Below are 20,228 nucleotides of genomic sequence, written 5' to 3'. Positions count from 1 at the left end.
TTTTCTTTTCCATTTTTGTCTTATTAGCCAATCTGATAGGTGTCAGGTGGTATTTGAGAATGCCTGCTCATTTTTTTGACCATTTATCAATTTGTAAATTTGACTCCGTGTTGTGTGTGTGTGTATGTATATGTATATGTATGAATGTATATAAAAAATGAGATCTTTATCAGAAACAGTTGCTCTAAAAAATTGTTTCCTAGATTTCTGCTTTCCTTCTAATCTTGATTGCCATTAATTTTGTTTGTGCAAAAGCTTTAAAATTTAATAATAAAAATTATCTCTTTTACATTTCATAAGTCTTTCTGTCTCTTGTTTGGTCATGAACCTATAACTCAATTAACTTCTCCTTTAGAAATATGGACGCTCTATTATTTGGTGGATATATGTTCAATATTGATATTACTTCATTGTCTATAGTACTTTTTAGCAAGATGTGGTTTCCTTCCTTATCTCTTAAATAGGTCTATTTTTGCTTTTACTTTGTCTGAGATTAGGATTGCTACCACTACTTTTTTCCCCTTCAGCTGAATCATAACAGATTCTTCTCTAGCCCCTTACCTTTATCCTTTGTGTCTGCTTCACAGAGACATCTTGTAAACAACAATATTGTAGGATTCTAGTTTTTACTCTCCTCTGTTTTTGTTTTATGGGAGAGTTCTTCTCATTCACATTCATAGTCATGATTACTGTATATTTTTCTTCAGCCTATTTTTCCTCCTGTTTGTCTTTTCTCTCCTTCTATCTTTTCCCTCCTCACCAGTGTTTTGTTTCTGTCTACCATCTCCATCTATCTGCCATCCCTTCTGTCAGTCCTGTCCTATACTCCAATCTCATCTCCTACTACTTTCCTGTTGGGCAAGATGGATTTCTATATTCAAATGATTGTGTTTACTATTCCCTCTTTCAACTAATACTGATGAGAGTAAGGTTTAAGTGATGCTCCTCACTCACTCTCCCATCTTCCCTTTTACTGTAATAGGTTTTTTAATGCCTCCTTTTGATTATGGCTTTCAGGATATATAATGATTCTGACACTGTCATTCCTGGATCTATTTTTCAGGTTATTTTTCCAGTGAGGTATTTTATATTTCTTCTACTTTTTCATTTAAAAAAATGCTTGATTGATACTTGCTGTATCATAGAATCATTAGCTTTCAGGGGCCAATTTCTAACTTTTAAGGAGTTATTTTCCTCAGGTAGCTTTTGTACCTCCTTTTACATTTGACCAATTTTACTTTTTAAGGAGTTGTTTTCTTCAGTAGATTTTTGTATTTCCTTCTTTTCCACTTGGCCAATTCTACTTTTTAATAAGCAATTTTTCAAGCTGTTGATTCTTTTTTATTTTTTTTAATACCTGATCTTATTTTTATTTAATATTTTCCCCAATTATATTTAAAACAATTTTAAAATATATTTTTAAAAATTTTTGAGTTCCAGAAGCTCTTCCTTATCACTACCTTTAGTCTCCATTAAGAAACCACATGTGAAATTATGCAAAACATTTTACAACATGACTTTTATGGAAATGTGGAAAACATATTTTTATGGAAAACATAGATCTCTTACCCTAAAAAAAAAAACCCTCAAGAAAAAGAAAATTAAAAAAGAAAGAGAGAGAAAGAGAGAGAGAGTATGATTCAATCTGTATTCAAATAGTCAGTTTCTTCTCTGGATATAGATAGGATTTTTCAACATAAGCCTTCCAAAGTAGTCATGGATCATTGTACTGCTGAGAATGACAAAGTTGTTTACAATTGGAATTGATTCTTTTTTCATAAATCTCTTATATCACTCATTTCTTTTCCCATTTTTTCTTCTATCTATCTCATATGATTTTTAAGCTCTTTTTTGAGCTCTTCCATTTCTTTCTGGGTTTGAGATCACTTCCCAATTTTCCCTGGAGTTTTGCCCATAGGTGTTTTGACTTTGTTGTCTTCTGAGGTTGTGTTGATCTTCTCTGTCACCATAATAACTTTCTATGATGAAATTCTTCTTTTTGTTGTCATCATTTTGTTTTTTTCTCATGGGAGGGGGTAATCTTTTTCCTTTCTTTTTAATTTGAGGTCTGCTTCTGTAACAGAAGGGACACTGTCTCAGGCTTCTTGTGGTAGGGGCAGACCCTGGCAATTTACCTGACAGTCCTACACTGAAGTACTGAGGGTACATGGGAGACCTTTGTATCTGTTACCATGCTGAAGGGGTGATTTGAAGGTGGCTGGCACTGCTGAAAGTTGTAAGGGTTTGCCAACTTACTTGATATTGAGCTGCTGGTAGTGTCTAGTGTGTACTGAGGCTAGTAAAGGGTTTCTGTGTTTCCCAGGGGTACACTGCAATGCATGGCGGTCTGTCCACTAGAAGCTGTGTGCTTGCTCAGGGTTATGCTGACGCACTTGGTGCTTCACAGAGCTGGAGTCTGTCTGTTGCCCTGATTATGCCAACGTACATGGAGAAACCTGATGTTGGCTTTTGCCAGCTCTACCACACTGTAGTTCAGGGTCTCCCGCTGGTTTCCTGAAATGGGGCTTGCTGATATGCTCTCTGTCTAGGACTGTACTCCCCTTTAGCCTTATTGACACAGACATTTCTTGCTGATCTTTCAAATGTCTTAGGCTTCAGGATTGTTTTACCCCATTTTTTTTGCTTGTTCTGCAAGATTTGTTTGGGGGCACTATTTTAGGGTTCTTTAGAATATGGAAGAATGAGAGTGATTTTCACTGCTTCTTCTACTATTTTGGTTCCTGGAAGTCTCCAGAAATCAAATTCTTAGAGAAGTTAAGAGAACTACAGGAAGAAACAGAAAGCAAAACTATACTAGTGAGATTCAGAATGCAATAAAGCTAACCACAAAATGAATGAGAGAAATTAAGAATAGAATTTTAGAAAATTTGAATATGATAGATCTCTGGAGAAAATTAAGTGGAGTCAGAAAGGAATATAACTTTTCTTGGTGTTAAATGGCACCTACATAAAAACTGACCATGTATTAGAGCATAGAAACCTCTGAAGGTTTTTATGGGAAGGCAGAAATATTAAATGCATACTTTTCAGATCATGATGCAACAAAAATTATATACAAGACCACATAAATATAGATTAAAAATTAATTAGAAGCTAAATAATCTAATGCAAAAGAATGAATGAGTTAAACAAGAAATCATAGAAACAATAATTTCTTAACACCATATTTATGGGATACAGCCAAAGCAGTACTTAGCATAAATTTTATATCTCTAAATGATTACATGAATAAAATAGAAAAAGAGCATATCAATGAATTGGAAATGTAATTTAAAAAGCTAGAAATAGAACAAACAAATTCTCAATTAAATACCAAATTAGAAATTATGAAAAACAATCAAAGAAGAGATTAATAAAATTGAAAGTAAACAAACAAACTATTGAACTGTTTTTTTGGGGGAAAAACAATAAAATAAACTTTTGGTTAACTTGATTTATAAAAAGAATTTAACCAAATAATCAGCATCAAAAGTGAAAAGGGGAATTCATCACTAAAAAAGAAGAAATTAAAGCAATAATTCAGAGCTATTTTGCTCAACTGTATGCCCATAAATTTGACAATCTAAGTGAAATGAATGAATATTTAGAAAAATATAAATTGCACAGATTAACAGAAGAGGAAATAAAATACTTAAATAAAACCACATTTTCCCTAAAATTTAGAAACACACATTTTCGGGAAAAAATTAATAAACCATCAATGAAATCCCTAAGTAAAAAATCTCCAGGGCTAGATGAACTTACAAGTGAATTCTACAAAACATTTAAAGAACAATTAATTCCAATATCATATTAAGTTAAATTATTTGGAAAAATAGGTGGAATCCTACTAAATTCCTGTTATGACAGGAAAGCTAAATCAGGAAAAGCCAAAACTGAGAAAGAAAATTATGGACCAATTTCTCTAATGAATATTGATGTGAAATTTTAAAATAAAATATTAACAAGGAGATTATAGCAGTTTATCACCAGAATAATACACTATAACCAAGTGGGATTTATACTAGGAAGGGTAGGCTGGTTCAACATTAAGAAATCTACCAGCATAATATATCATATCAATAGCAGACCAACAAAAATCATACTCTTATCTCAATATATGCAACAGAAATTTTTGACAAAAATGCAACACCAATTTTTTTCTTTAAAAAAAAAGTTAAAGATTATAGGAATAAACGGAACTTTCCTTAAAATAAGTAGTATCTATCAAAAACCATCAGAAAGTACTAGCTATAATGGTGAAGAGCTAGAAGCCTTTCCAAGAAGCTCAGAGTGAAATAAGATTGTCCATTATCACTACTATTATGCAATATTGTACTAGAAATGTTAGCATTAGCAATAAGAAAAGAAAAAGAAATTGAAGGAATCAGAATAGACAATGAAGAAACAAAACTATCACTCTTCAAATGATATGAGGCATACTTAGAGAATCAACTAAAAATATTTAGAATAAATGACAACTTTAGCAAAATTGCAGGATATAAAATAAACCCATTAATCACCAACATTTCTATATGAATGAAACCCAGCAGCAAGAGATAGAAAGAGAAGTTCCATTTAAAATAATTGTAGACAATATAAAATATTTGAGAGTCTACTTCCCCAAATAAACTCAGGAACTATATGAACACAATTACAAAACACTTTTCATACAAATAAAGTCAGAGCTAAGCAATTGGAAAAAATATCAATTACTCATGGATAGGCTGAGCTAATATGATAATAACAATTCCACAAATTTATTTTTTCAGCGCCATACCAATGAAATGATGATAAATTATTTTATAGAGGTAGGAAAAAATAATAAGATTCATCTGGAAGAATAAAGGTCAAGAATATGAAGAGAATTAATTGGGGGAAGAGGAATACAAATGAAAGTAACCTAGCCATTCCAGACCTAGAACAGTATGATAAAGCAGCAGTCATTAAAATTATTTCATAGTGGCTAAGAAGTAGGATGCATAGATCAGTGGAATAGATTAGGTATACAAAATACAGTAGTCAATGATTATAGTAATCTACTGTTTGATAAACCTAAAAATTCCAACTCCTAGAATAAGAACTCACTATTTAACAAAAACTTCTGGGGAAAATGGAAAATAATGTGGCAGAAAGTAGGCAACATTTCAAACCATATACCAAGATGCAGTCAAAATGGGTACATGATTTAGATATAAAGGGTGATATCAAAAGCAAATTAAGAGAGCAAAGAATAGTTTACTTGTCAAAGATATGGAAAGGAGAATTTATGACCAAACAAGACACAGAAAACATAACAAAATGCAAAATGAATAATTTTGATTACATTAAATTAAAAAGATTTTGTACAAACAAAACCAATGCAACTAAGATTAGAAAAAAAGCAAAAGGCTGGGGAACAATTTTTCCAGCCAATGTTTCTGATTAAGCTCTCATTTTTCAAATATGTAGAGAACTGAGTCAAATTTATAAGAATACAAGTCATTCCCCAATGATAAATGTTCAAAATACTCAATAAGCAGTTTTCAGATGAAGAAATTGAAGCTATCTATAGACATAAGAAGAAATTCTCTAAACCACAACTGCTTAGAGAAGTACAAATTAAAACAGCCCTGAGATACAATCTCACACTTATCCGATTGGCTATTGTGACAGAAAAGTAAAATGATAACTATTGAAGAAACTATGGGAAAACTAGGACACTAATGCCTAGTTGTTGGAGTTGTGAACTGATCCAATCATTGTGGAGAGCAATTTGGAACTATATCCAGAGTCAATCAAATTGTGCATACCTTTTGTTCTAGCAATATCACGATTAGGTCTGTATCCCAAAGATATCATAAAAAAGAGAAAATAATCTATATGTACAAAAAATATTTATAGAAGCTCTTTTTTTTTTTTTTGTGGTGGCAAAGAATTGGAAATTAAAGAGATGCCCAACAATGGGGAATAATTTAACAAATTGTAGTAAATGAATGTAATAGAACACTAATGTACAATAAGAAATGATGAGTAGGCAGATTTCAGAAAAACCTGGAAAGATTTTTATGAACTGATGCTGAATGAAGTGAGCATAACCAGGAGACCACCGTACACAATAACAGCATCATTGTGTGATGATCAATTATGATTTATTTAGCTCTTCTCAACAATTGTTGAGGGGTGAGATACCCTAAGAGTGTTTGAGGGTCCCCAGGCTGGTGTCCCAGGTTTTGTGAAAGTATTTGAAGTCCCAATCTCCAAGTGAGGTTTTGGCAAAAATGAGTTATTTTCACTGAGCAGCTCTTTCTCTCAGTGGGTTAGTTCCTGATTAGGAAGTTAGAAAAGATTTGGGATACATGGTTCAATTTTATTTAGCTTTTTATGGCCTGAGGCTAGAGAGCAATCTTTGGATGATTTGAGGGACTAATTTCAAGGTCAATATTGGGTGGTGATTATTCTGGAGGCCAAGTGAAAGAGTGAGGAGGAGTTGTCAAGAGATTCAGGGTTGTTTGACCCAGGCCTTCCCCCATAAAGATCAGGGGATCAAAGAGTCCTTATTACATCACAATGATACATGACAATTCTTCAAGACTTATGATGGAAAATGTTATCTACCTCTAGAACTATTGGAGCCTGAATGCAGATAAAAATATACTATTTTCACTTTCTGTTTTTTGTGGCTTTTCCCTTTTGATTTGTTTCTTCTTTTACTACATGACTAATGTGGAAATATGTTTCCATGATTGCACATGAATAGCCTATATTAGATTGCTTGCCATCTAAGGGAGGGGCGGAGAAGAGAGAAGGAAATAAAAATTTGGAACTGAAAATCTTATAAAAAATGAAGGTTGAAAAGTAACTTTACATGTAATTGGAAAAAAATACTCCCCCCCCCCAAAAAAAAAGAAAACTTAAAATAAACCATCTTTCTTTATATAACTTACAGTATATTCCTCCTTTTTAAAAAACTATATATATTATTATTATTTTTTTAATAATTATAACTTTTTATTGACAGAGCCCATGCCTGGGTAATTTTTTTTACATTATCCCTTGCACTCACTTCTGTTCCGACTTTTCCCCTCTCTCCCTTCACCCCTTCCCCCAGATGGCAAGAAGTCCTATACATGTTAAATATGTTATAGTATATCCTAGATACAATATATGTGTGCAGAACCGAACAGTTTTTTTGTTGCACAGGAAGAATTGGATTCAGAAGGTAAAAATAACCGGGAAGAAAAACAGTTTACATTCATTTCCTAATGTTCTGTCTTTGGGTGTAGCTGTTTCTGTCCATCATTGATGGACTGAAACTGAATTAGATCTTCTCTTTGTCAAAAAAATCCACTTCCATCATAATACATCCTCATACAGTATTGTTATTGAGGTATATAATGATCTCCTGGTTCTGCTCCTTTCACTCAGCATCAGTTCATGCAAGTCTCTCCAAGTTTCTCTGTATTCATCCTGCTGGTCATTTCTAACAGAACAATAATATTCCATAACATTCATATACCACAATTTACCCAACTATTCTCCAATTGATGGGCATCCATTCACTTTCCAATTTCTGGCCACTACAAACAGGGCTGCCACAAACATTTTGGCACACAGTATATTCTCTTTAGATGTTTCTATGGGTCTATAGCCAGAATTAATTTCCCCTTTAAAACTCTTAGCATTTCATGCAAGTGACCATTATCCATTTATCATATTCCACTTTGCTTTGTTATTACTTATGTTGTTTCTTAGATTGCAAGTCTCTTGAAGGAAGAGTCCCTAATTTATCTCTGTAACTGTCTTCAAACTAAGAGAAGATAGCACAGTGTTTAGAGCGCCAAATCTAGCGTCAGGAAGATCTGAGTTCAAATATGATCTCAGACATTTACTAGCTCTGAGACCCTGGGCAAGTGACTTAATTCCTAGTTGCTAGTCCTAGTTCTGAAAAAGAATTGACAAACTACTTTAGATATCTTTGCCAAGAAAATTCCAAATAGGGTCACAAAGTTTTGGGTGGAATAGAATAAAAACAAATGCAAGAGAATTTTCTTGAATGAGAAGTAACATAATGTGATCTGGTACTTTGGTAACTATGCCTTCTGGAAAAATCTTCCAAGACAGAACTACCTTAGACTGACTTGTCTGCCCATAGTAAATTGTGTTATTTGAATGAATTTATTCAGTGCTTATCTAGTCTCAGGTAGGGTGCTAAGACCTGGGGATACCAACATAAAAAAAAGGAGCCAATTGTTGCTTTCAAGAAGTTACATTCTGATGGGGCAGCCAAGGGGAAAGATAGTTAGAAAGGGAATTTTGGTGTAGGGAATGACTGAATAGAACATTGAATCTTCTTTTTGGGCTAGAAACAACATCAATACTTTTTTGATTACAGAACCAAGAGCAGATAACAGAAAGGAGATGGGGAAATAAGGGTGTGGTGATAAAGCAGAGGGCTACACAGATAGAAAACATTATCTAGTCTGGGCTAGGCTAGTTTGTACTCCCATAATCTTTCATTGAATAAAGTTCCACTTAAATAGAGTGGATTAATTCTTGTAGTGAACTGGAGGCATAGGGTAAAGCTTCAGTGTGTTTCCTACAAGTTTCAGTTGTAGTTTTGACTATCTTATAGCTTGGATTACTGAAACTAGGGCTATGGTGCACAAATTCTCAATGAGTGAGTGCCCTAGTTCTTGTACTTTATCCTCTGTTTTGATTAATTAATTTCACTACTCCTGTACTGCTACTCTACAGAATTCTCTTACATCTATACATCTTATCTCTTTCTTGAGGAAGAGAGTAGTAGTTCTCCTCCTCCTCCTCCTCTTCTTTCTTGTCCTGATTCCAGGGCTAATGCTCTATCCACTTAGTCACCTAGCTCTCCCTCTCGAGTTCCAACCCTGCATCTCTAGTTGCTGGCTGGATATCTTCATCTAGGTGCTCCATAAAAATCTCAAATTCAACATGTCCAAAATATAATTTACCATCCTTCCCTGTCAGATTCACTTTTATTTCAAACTTCCCTGTTATTGTTGAGAGTTTGTCCCATCTTCCCAGTCATTTAGGCCTCCAACCTAAGTGACTCACTTCACATATCCAATCTGTTGCCATTGTTTAACTCCACAAGAACACTTGTTTATATCCCCTTTTCGCCTCTCACATAATCACCATCCTAGTTCAGGCCCACAATACTTCTCCTTTGGATTATTACAATTGCCTTTTAACTAGTTTCCCTAACTTAGGAATCCCCAGTAGATGGCTAGGTGGAAAGAGCACTGAACCTGAAGTCAGAAACACCATAATTCCAATATAGACTCAGACACTTAATCCCTGGACATGTTAGTTAACTTTAATTTGCCTCCATATCCTTATCTTTAAAATGGGGTTAATACAAGCCCCAAGCATTGTGAGGATAAACTTCAGTAATTCCCAATTATCTCTAGAATAAATATGAACCTTCCTGTTTGTCATTTGAAATTCAACTAATGGCCACTTCTTATCTTTCCAGTTTAACTGTAACTTCTTTTCTTCTTATTCTATTATCTAGTTGTTCTAGCCTGCTTGTATTGAGCAGCCGGGTGGTACAGTGGATAAAGCACTAGGCCTGGAGTCAAGAGGACCCGAGTTCAAGTTTGACTTCAAACATTTACTACAGCTGTGTGACCCCAGACAAGTCAATTAACCCTGTTTGCCCCAGTTTCCTCATCTGTAAAATGAACTGGAGAAGGAAATAGCAAACCTCAAATGGGGTCAACAGATCTGGTGAACAACACCAATAACAACATGCTATTACAAGAACGTGACACTCCATTCTCTCCTATCTTCATGCCTTTGCACTGGTTGTCCTTCATGCCTGAAATACTGTGTCCTCCCCTTTACCTGTTAGGGTTCCTTGGGTTCCTTTAAGACAGGTCAGATTCCACCCCTTGTATAGGAAGCATTCCCCAGATTAAATCTTGTCTCCCCACTAGAATCTACCCTCTTGGAGGGCAGGGACAATTTTTGCCTTTTTTTGTATCTCTGGTACTTAGAATGATCTCTGGCACATAGCAAATGCTTAATAAATGCTGCTAAATTTATAGTTCTAAAGGGCAGGTCTGACCATATTATTCCCTTGCACACAAAACTTTACTGGCTTCATATTACTTATAGGATAAAATTCAAACTCCTTACTCTGGCCTTTAAAGTCTTTTACAATCTGGCTCCACCTATCTTCCAGGTTGATTACACATTATTTCCAGTCATAGATTTTATGCCCAAGCCAAAATGGTCCATCTGCTATTGCCTGTACACTAGACAAAGAATTAATACATAAAAGTATGTGTAGAATGATTTTTACATATATTTATATATTTGTGTCTAATGGTAGCCATCTTTAGGGGGAATGGAGAGGAAAGAAAAAAACTTACACAACTTTACTACATATTTAAAAGGCATAGCAAGTGTTATATAATAGATTTGCAGTTTCATGTGTAATCACCTTTTAAAAATAAAATAATTAAAAAAAAACTTGTATTAAAAAAACAAAACAAAACAAACTTGTAAGACTTAGTATGGCCTTATTTGACAATAAGCTCCCTAACAGTAGTAATTGTTTAACTCAATGTAATTAAATCTCCATTGCCTGGCACACAATAGGCACTTAATAAATGCTTGTTTACTGATCTTCGAGCACGTGGGATTGTCACAGAACAAAGTAAGCTCCTTGAGGAGGAAACTGTCTTATTTTTTATCTGCATTTAGCACACAGAAAACATTTAGTAAATGACTGATTGATCTGTGACTGAAGCAAGCAAACCTCTGATGATTATAATTTTAAAAATAAAATAAAGGTAACTTTATAGTATCAGCTAGCACCATTTAATGGTTCAGGAAAAAATGTAGTCTTGATATTTGGCATGCATATCATGTCTATGCAAATTATTTAAAAATGATTTGCTTGTGAGGGGAAAAAACCCATCAACCTGAGAACAAAGCCTGGGAGTTTCAGTCCTCTGAAAAAAGCTGAATAAACGAATGTCTAACAAGAAAGAATTGAGATGCAAGAAAAGAACCACTGGAATGTTTGTGTCACTCTGGTACAGAAGAGAAGGCTTATTTTGCTCACAAGCCATTTCGTAGGTGGGGAGAAGAGGGGGGAACACAGCCAGTGAATGAACAGATCAACAATGTCTTCTAAGGAACAAAAGGAAATATTCTGAAGGAGGGGAGTCTAAAAATAGCTCCATCACTCATTAATTTCCCGACATGTCAGTCAGACTGATTCTCTGTGTGCCCTCAAGGCAACTCCATTTGAATAATTTTTTTTCAAATAAAAGCAGCAAAAACCCAGCAAAATTCAAAGACTCTATTTCCAGTAAACAACTAAAGCTCCAAATAGACAAGAATTCATAGTTAACCACTACTGGTATGTGACCCTAATAAAAAAATCAGCAACAACAAAAACCGTATATGGGAAAGAGCTAGTGCCAGCAGAGGCTGGGAACCCCTCTACATAATGGAATCAGTCCTACACTGAGAAGTTGGGGGCCTTCTCTGTGGGTATAAAGCAGCCTCTGAATTATTTACTCTTCTGTTACTGGGGCAAGTTTAATTGTCCAGTTCTCTGACTCATCTCTACACTCCTTAAATCCTTCCTATAGTTCTCAATGTGAAAAATTATAGGGTGTTGAAGTAAACTAACTCTGAGAATTAGTCAACAATGCTAACAAGCATTCCAGAGATACTAGAGTATTTTAAAATTAGATTCAATGTCCCACAAAATAAATAGAGTAATTCACTGAATCAATACCCAGGCAGGTGGCAACCCCAAAAGTAACCAGGTCCTATTGCTGCAGGAAATACTCTGGCATGAAATGCCTAGAAAACAATGCAAGCATTAACTCCAGTCTGGTTAAAAATCTTTGAGATGAGAAAAGTTCCCTGAAAACTATGCCTAAAATCTACTTCATTAAGAGCTCTAATACTCCGGCAGAACCTACAACAGATGACTTGATACTGTAAAGAGAGATTAACTTGCCAACTCATACATTAGAAGTGTGCCAAAATAAACTTTGTATGAACTAAACTACTGAAAATTCTCAGCTACAACTTGGTTTTACTTAAACAACAAAGTCACCTGGCTTGTCCTGCTAATTAAGAAACCTGTTTTCAGCAGTCCCACCTAAGATTTGTTTTCATAAGCCAGAACCCCAGGAGAGATGAAGGAGACTGCTGAAATCAATGATGGTACTTGATTTGTAAAAGACCTGTCTCATGAGACTTGACCTTGGTGGTTCCGGGTTTTCCAATTATCGATTTCTAAGTCGAGTTGTTCTGCCTCCTGACCTGAAAGATCTATCGTCAAATTCAAAGAATATGGAGAAGTCCTTGGAGGGAATAAATTCAGCCACAGAAAAGGGACAGCTGCAACCCACAAAGAGAAAGCTGAAACACCATTGGCTCTTTTCCCAAGTGACCTGCATTCCCATCCATCACTGGGAGTAATAATAGTAAGAAGACTATGAATCACACTTTTAGTCAGAATTTTATGTTACTTATTAACTGCCCTTCTCTCAGGATTGTTGTGAAGAAAGCAGTTTGTAACCCTTAGAGTGCTGCCTAAAGAAAAATTATCATTATTGTTAGATACTCAACATCCCTGCAATTCAAGTAGGTCAGTTTCATCATCTCCATCTTGCAGATGTATATAATGACACGTGCATCATTTTGCCTGGGGTCAGTGGCAAAAGGAAACCAGAATGCTGGAGACTTAAATTCCTAGGCCAGCCAGTTCTCTCCTGCCTGGCTTCTTAGTCACAGAGTATTTCCTTACTGACAAAGTGCTTTTCATTTCTATCTCCTCCTTAACAGATGGATATCAGTAAATTACTATTCAATTTCAAATAAGGAAGTATTTTTTTTTTAAATGACTTGTATTAAGCTCAGTTCACTAGCCTAACATTAAATGACAGCAAAGAGCAAGAGAAGTAATAGTTTTAGTCTGTCAGAAAAAGGTTGGGTTGCCTGGGGTTGAGGTGAGTTCCTTTCTGGGTCTGTCTTTCCTGCCTCAATCCAGGCTGAAAAAAACGCTAATCAAATCATCCTCCTAATATGTTCATTTTCCTTCATTTAAAATTTATTTTCAGTTCCAAACACTCTCCCTTCCTTCATCCTCCACCCATTAAGAAAGCAGAAATAAGATACCCATTATACCTTTGAAGTCATGCAAACAAATATTGTTATTTTTAATACTCATTCTGAATTTTTTGTTCTTGCTTCAGAAAGAGAAGTTTTAATAACAATTATAATAAAAAACTATGAAACATTTTAAAGTTCACAACATGCTTTTTCTCCCACATATTCCCCCAATCTGAGCTTCTCACCAACCTCTCAAGGTAAGTATTGCATGGATTAAAACACTCTTAACAAATGGGGAAACCAAAATTGAGAAAGATTAAGCAAATTGCAAACTATCATCTATCAAGTGAACTGCATCAGGAAATGAACTCGTCTTTTGGACTTAATATATGATCCCTTATGCACTACATTAAGCTGTTTCTCATTAGTAGGCCGCCTTCTCTCTTAAATTGCTTCTATTTGAGAAGGGTGAGGCTTCACCAGGGACATATATTGCCTGAGGATTCACCAGGTACAATCTCAACCCTGAAAGCAAAGGTGTTGCCGATGTAGGAAATAAGTGGAAGAAAGGCAATATAACTGCTAAAACCTAGCTAGGATACAAGTGGGTGTGAAAGGAATGGGGGTGGTGGCTAAACCTAAACTAAGATTTTAAAAATGGTAGCTTAAGCAGGAAATGTATAAAATCAAAAGAGAAAACATTCTCTTTGGATGAGCCCAACTCTAGGGGTTGGCAAATTGGAAGTCTATTTTTGTATAGCTCTTGAGTGAGAAGAGTTTTAAATAAAGATTTGATTTAAATTAAATTATTTAAAAATGTAAAAATCATTCTTAACTCAAAGACTGTACTAAAACAGAACCCTTTCCCTCTCTCTAGTTTGCCAATCCCTGCAGACTTAACTGCACTTGATGGTTCTGTCCCTTGGCATCTCAACATCCCTGAACTGCCAATCTCTATTTGTATCTAGACTTTGGGAATAGATCCCTATTGACTCTAGACCCTGCCTAGTTGTTACTCAATTTTAATTGACTCTTTTGTCTTTCTGTGACCTCCCAATATGTTTGTGGGCACACTTACACTGAATAGTATCTACACCAGGGCCCCAGACAAGGAGTAATGCATGTGCATGGCATTGTGCAATTCTTTAATTTTAAAGCCCAGGATTCTTCACAGTTTTTTGCATCATGGACCCCTTTTGCAGACTGAGTACTCTTCTCAATGACTTTAAATGCATAAAATGAAATACACTGGATTACAAAGAAAATAATTTATAGTGAAAGTCACAGATTCCAGGGTAAAAAAGCAGAAAAACAATGTCCTCAAGGACTTTACAATCTAATTGGGGGGTTAGAATCGCAGGTACCCAAAGAAACATAAGGTAAACAAGAACAGCTAGATGTCTCTGTCTGGGATAGACTTGCCAGCTTGGAATCAGAAAGACCTGAGTTCAAATCCAGTTTCAGAGACTTACTATTGTAGTCAGTTAACGCTGTTTACATCAATTCCTTATCCAGTATCTCTTCCAAGAAACGCCCCCAATTGGAAACGACTGAAAAACTGCTGAACATACAACTAAGGATAATTAAAAGAACATTTTAATACCCCTTTCTCTACAGGAAGCCTTTTTAGATCCTTTTTTAATTTTAATGCTCTCCTGTTAAATATTTTCAATTAATTCTGTACAAAGTTTGTTCATAAATAGTTCTTGACATGTTGTTTCCCTCCATTAGATTGTGAGCTTCTTGAGGGCAGGGACTAGCTTATCTTTCTTTGTATCCACTGTGTATGCTTATCACAGTGTCTGGCACATGGTAGGTGATTAACAAATGCTTATGACTGGCATAATTTTTCATACTTTTCAAAAAGAGCTTTCACATTACCGAATTGGATTCTTAACAACAGTGAGGTTAGTGGGGTTTGACCACTTGTCTCTGAGTGATACAGAGAGAAGAACCAGGAATCCAGATACCCAATGCACACAGTGTTCTTTTTTGTTATACTATGCTATCTCCTGATAAATGCAATACTGGCTTACAGGACAATTGTCAATAAATTAAAAATAATCTGATAACATGAAGTCCTTCCCTTCCCTTCACACTCTCCTCTTTATCCTTTAACTTTCAAAATTGCAAGGTTTTACTGTAGTCCTAGAATATTAATGTGTCAAAGTTGTCACCCAATCTTATTATTATGTAAATCTTATGATTGCGCTCAAATCACAATCAATAGCAAAACCAGAGTGGAGGTTGTTTTTAAAAAAAATCTCTCTCTCATTCTCTCTGTCTCTATCTCTGTCTGTATCTCTCTGTCATTCTGTCTCTGTCTTTCTTCCTATGTATCTCACCTATCTCAGAGATGAGAGAATAGGACTTGAAAATGTCAGTGATTATTGAGATACCAAACCACAACAAGGCCTTGAAACAGGAACAGATACTAGGAGATCCTTTAGATCATTATCTTCCTAATGACTTAGTAGTGACAACATGAAGAAATGCTGATGAAATGCATTTAGTGATTATCCCTCTCTGAGATACTGACCAAATATTGAACCAGTGGTGTCCCATGTCTGAAATCTGGCCTGTTCTACCAAAATATCCCCAAGACAAGCCCAACAGGATTACAAATCTACAGACAGCTGTGATGGAGGACTCAACCACTGAACCACCATCTCTCAAGCTAATCTGCTAAATGTGTGTTGCAAGCTATTTATTCACTCACTCTTCCCAGACAGACAAGACAGGCTATTCTTGTATGTGGAGATGATGCCAAAGCACCATTATGTTGTTTAGGGAAGAAAAAAAAGGGTCTGAAATTGTTATGCAGCTGGATCTTGGTGGGACCTATCAAAAATTCAGAAAATAAATCCACTAAACACTGGCTCCAAATATTGCTCTTTAAATATATTTTAAAGCCTTGGACTGTGGGAGCACTTAAAGAGATTAACAGTCAAGCAAATAAGAAATTTAAATAGTTATTTAGAGATAAAAGAAGTTTGACCAATCAAGGTAATGTATTAAAAGCCCTGTTTTGCAGGGTGTGACACATTTGTGTGCATTAATGAGGTCAGGCAAAACTCACACTGCTGGATATATTCTTCTAACATAAGGAAGAGATTCCTGTCTGGTAAATGCAGTATGCTCAGGTATGCTGATGATAAGGGAGGAGTTGATCAGATATGAAATATCATAGTGCTTAATATGTAGTTAAAATTTTTTTTTCTATTGACATTTTGTCTATCATGCCTCCTCTTACCCTCTTCTCAGAGGGCCATACTTTATAATAAAGAAGAAAAAAAGAAGGAAAAACGTTATGCAAAACAATGAAAAAGTTTATGACTTTTTTTTTTTGAAGCAATTGAGTGACTTGCCCAGGGGCTCACAGCTAGTAAGTGTTAAATGTCTGATTCCTGAGCCAGTGCTCTATCACTGTGTCATGTAGTTGCCTACAAAAATCTAACTTTAAATGTAGTAAAGAACATAATTTTCAAAACTGAAGTAGCTGATCTCATGATAGTAGTAAAAAACCTAAAATCTAAAGGGGTGCCCTAAACAAACTGGGAAGTATAAATAGAATGGAATACTATTTTGCCATCAGAAATGAAGAAAGGAATAATTTCAGAGGAAACTAGGAAGATTTCTATGAATTGACACAGAATAAAGTGAGCAAAACCAGTTTTTTTAAAAAGTGGAAAAAAAATTAGAGACAAAACAGATTTGAAAGACTTTAGGATTATAATCATAAAAGTTATAAACCAGAAAATAGACTGAAAATGCAGAATGAAACATATATTGTTAGATATGCTCAATATGGGAATTTGCTGGACTATGCAAGTTTGTTATTGGAGTTTTGATTTTTTCACTTTTTTGTGTGTGGTGGTGGTGGTCAGTTGGGGAGCCAATGCAAAGGAAAAATGAAAAATACTTGGGAACATAAATATTTTTAAAAGGAAAAATTTTTAAAAAAGTAATTGGCCCAAGGACAAATTTAATTGAACAAACGACTTACAGAAGTAAGGAAGATTATCGTGGGCTTTAGGGGATATATAATGTGGTCAAGGTAAAAAGAAATAAAAAGCAGCTAAGTGCAACAGTAAAAAAAAATGCTGGACATGGAATGAGGAAGACCTAAGTTCAAATACTGCTTAAAACCCATATTAGCTGTTCTGAACAAATTGCTTAACTTCTCAGACTCAGTTTCTTCATCTACAAAATAGGAACAATAACAGTGCCTGTTTCTCAGGGTTACTGCAGAACCCTGAGAACTCTACTGCAGAGAGAATCAAATTAAATAATACATAAAAAAATCTTAATATGCCATATAAATGCTAGCTATAATCATTACTATTATTAATGCTATCTCTATCTATCTATCTATCTATCTATCTATCTATGTATATAAAACCACTAAAACTCCTTGAAAACTTATTTCGGTGAAAGAAACCAAGGTATTAAAATATCTTTACATGAATTCTCCAAACTACAAGAAAGCACACAAGCTAGAAACCAATATGCTTGCTTTCCCTAAGGTTAGCCCACCACTTTTGCAGAATCAGAGACTTAATAGGACCCTAGCAACAATCTATAGCTTGAAGATAGAGACCATTAGTTTTTTCTTTCTTGAATGGGCACTCTGTCCACTGTCTGTAGAACCTAAGCTGTTTAGGGATGATTACTTGGGACTTGCCAAGACACACTGAACCAATCCTTTTCTCTTTGCTGAAAATCTGCCCTTCTACATTTCATTATTTTCACTCTCCTCATCTTCAGAACATAAATCTCTTTTTTTCTTTTCTGAGCTCCCAAGAGAATCTCCAATGCCATAGTTCTCAAACCCTTTCTCCCTATGAGAGTCCTCATGAAGCCTGTGTCTTTTGAAAACCAAGGTGGGATATTTCTCATGTTTCTTGTGTTTCTGCTGCCTGGGACACCACTGACCCTGTCCTCCTTCAGACTGTTAGGGATTCATGTTTCCAGGTATGCAGATAGCTTCTGAGATGATTTTTGAATGTTCTAAAGTTCTGTGCTTTTTGAACTTCCTAAAATATTTGTTTTAGTTGTAGAAAAAGTAAAACAGGAACTGCTCAGAGGGAAGGAAAAGTAAGTCACAGGGTATATCACTATGGAACAACTATTGAAATATGGCTCATTGGTGCCATGAAACAATTATTTAGGTACTTTAGGATGAATTTTTTAAGTATTCTGAATTTCTTTCGCTCAAAGTAAAGGAAGATGGGGCGGGGAATAATCACATTATGATTTGGATCTGAACACACATATTGCATCATTTTGTCTCTTTTTAAAGATACAATATATCATTTCCAGGAAATAAAGAATATAAAACAAGTTAGTAAACAAAAGGTTAATGTGCACAAGAAACAGATCAAATTTCAGGTACTATTTATCCATTCTACATCAAGGTCTTACAGGGAAGAATAGAAATGAAAAGTCAGTATATGGCACCCAACCAAAGAAGTTTGCTCTGTTTCTATAAGCTGAGTTTTCTTAGGCTTATGCCTCTGAAGTAGGGTGTGAAACGAGGAGCCACACAAGCTGAAGGTTATGTAACTTTGTCCTAAGATCTATGATTAACACAATGACCAACTGTAATTCCATAGGGTTTATGATGGGCTCAATATGAAGAATGAAGACACACTTTTTTTGCACCTTTGTCCAAAGTAAAGATTTGTCTTGTTCAATTCTGCAATTTTTGTTTTAACAAAACAAAAACAGTTTTGGTTTTCTTTCTTGATGGGGACATATAGAAGGAGGTAGGAAGAAGAAAAGAGCTTATTAAACGGAGAAACAATTTTAATTCAGAGGAGAAAATAAACAAAAGGTTATAACTTTGTACCATTGCATAATAATGGCAAAACCTTTGAACAGGTTTTTAAAAAAGAGATTTTTAGGTGCCAAAACAAGATACCAGTCAAAAGAAGGAAAAAACATGAGATCTGGAATAAAGCAGTGGTAACAATAGGGTTTTAAGGGGGAATGAAAGATTTCAAAAAGCCACTCACCTGTGCACATATCTGATGCATGACGTGACCAAACTCATGGAAGTAGGTCCTCACCTCATCATGCCTCAGCAGGGAGGGACGGCCTGCAACAGGCTGGGAGAAATTTACTACCAAGGCAGCCACGGACATCATTCGGCTACCATCAGGTAGGAGACAGCCTGGCTGAAGGCCAAAGCAGGCTGCATGACCATACTTTCCTTCCCTGAGTTAAAGAGACACAGAAGCACATAAACAGGTTAAGTGCCTGTGATGTACAAATTGAGAACTTATACAAACAACGGTCAACCACCATAGCATGCCAAAGGAGATGGAAAGTAGAAAAATATGGATGTGGTCCTTACTATACTTCATTCACTTTGTGGAAAACAAGGTAATTTGTGATTTTTGCTTGTGTGTGTGTGTGTTTTTTTTAAAATAATTTCTTTTCTAATGACATATAAAGATAAGTTTTAACATTAATTTAAAAATTTTTTTGAACTTCAAATTTTCTCCCTCCCTCTCTCCTCTATTCTTTCTCTAAAAAGGTTATAGGTTAAATAGGTTATACATATATAATTATGTAAAATATATTTTCATAGTAATCATAAAAGAAACAAGCCAAAAGGAAAAGAAAAAAAATTTAAAAAAAAGTGAAAATAGTATGTTTTGATCTGCACTCAAATTGTAAAAGTATTAAAAACACAGCCTTGAAGTTATATAATCAAGACTCCCTTTATTGGGGAATATGACTTTTGAAAATTATTCCTGTCCTGGCACATTTGACCACCCAAATTCCTTTAATAACATCCTTGTCATTTTTGAGGATAGCACCAATTTAGCTTTTGTACTTAGCACAAAGGTAAAAACCAATTTGAAGTCAAAGTTAGTTTTCATTTTATACAAATGGTTGTTTCGTCTCATAAGACTAGGATCCAATTCTAAATTAGACCACAAACAATTCAATTCTTCCTTTGTTCAAAAGGGAAAAATTCATACTACCAAAAGTAGTCAATTTATAAATAGGACTGTTTTGTATGAAACAGAATACTCTGCCTTGGATTGGAAAGAGGCACCCAATACCATATAAACTCACCTCTCCTTGGAGGGAAATAGTATCAAGAATGACAGCTT

The 20,228-nt window shown here is 35.0% G+C and overlaps 1 protein-coding gene across 2 annotated transcripts in view; it reads right to left on the bottom strand.

Moving 5' to 3' along the window:
• The window catches only part of NLN (neurolysin), a 137,960-nt gene that overhangs the window by 28,606 nt on the left and 89,126 nt on the right, over window positions 1-20,228 (bottom strand). For both annotated transcript variants that reach the window (XM_051991252.1, XM_051991251.1), the window contains exon 9: window positions 19,119-19,320. In XM_051991252.1, the coding sequence (XP_051847212.1) occupies window positions 19,119-19,320 (202 nt within the window). The remainder of the gene's footprint in view (window positions 1-19,118; window positions 19,321-20,228) is intronic.

This window comes from Antechinus flavipes, chromosome 1 (assembly GCF_016432865.1).
Source record: "Antechinus flavipes isolate AdamAnt ecotype Samford, QLD, Australia chromosome 1, AdamAnt_v2, whole genome shotgun sequence".
NCBI lineage: Eukaryota > Metazoa > Chordata > Mammalia > Dasyuromorphia > Dasyuridae > Antechinus > Antechinus flavipes.
Note: the sequence above shows the minus strand (reverse complement) of the source record. Positions and strands in the feature narration are given on the sequence as shown.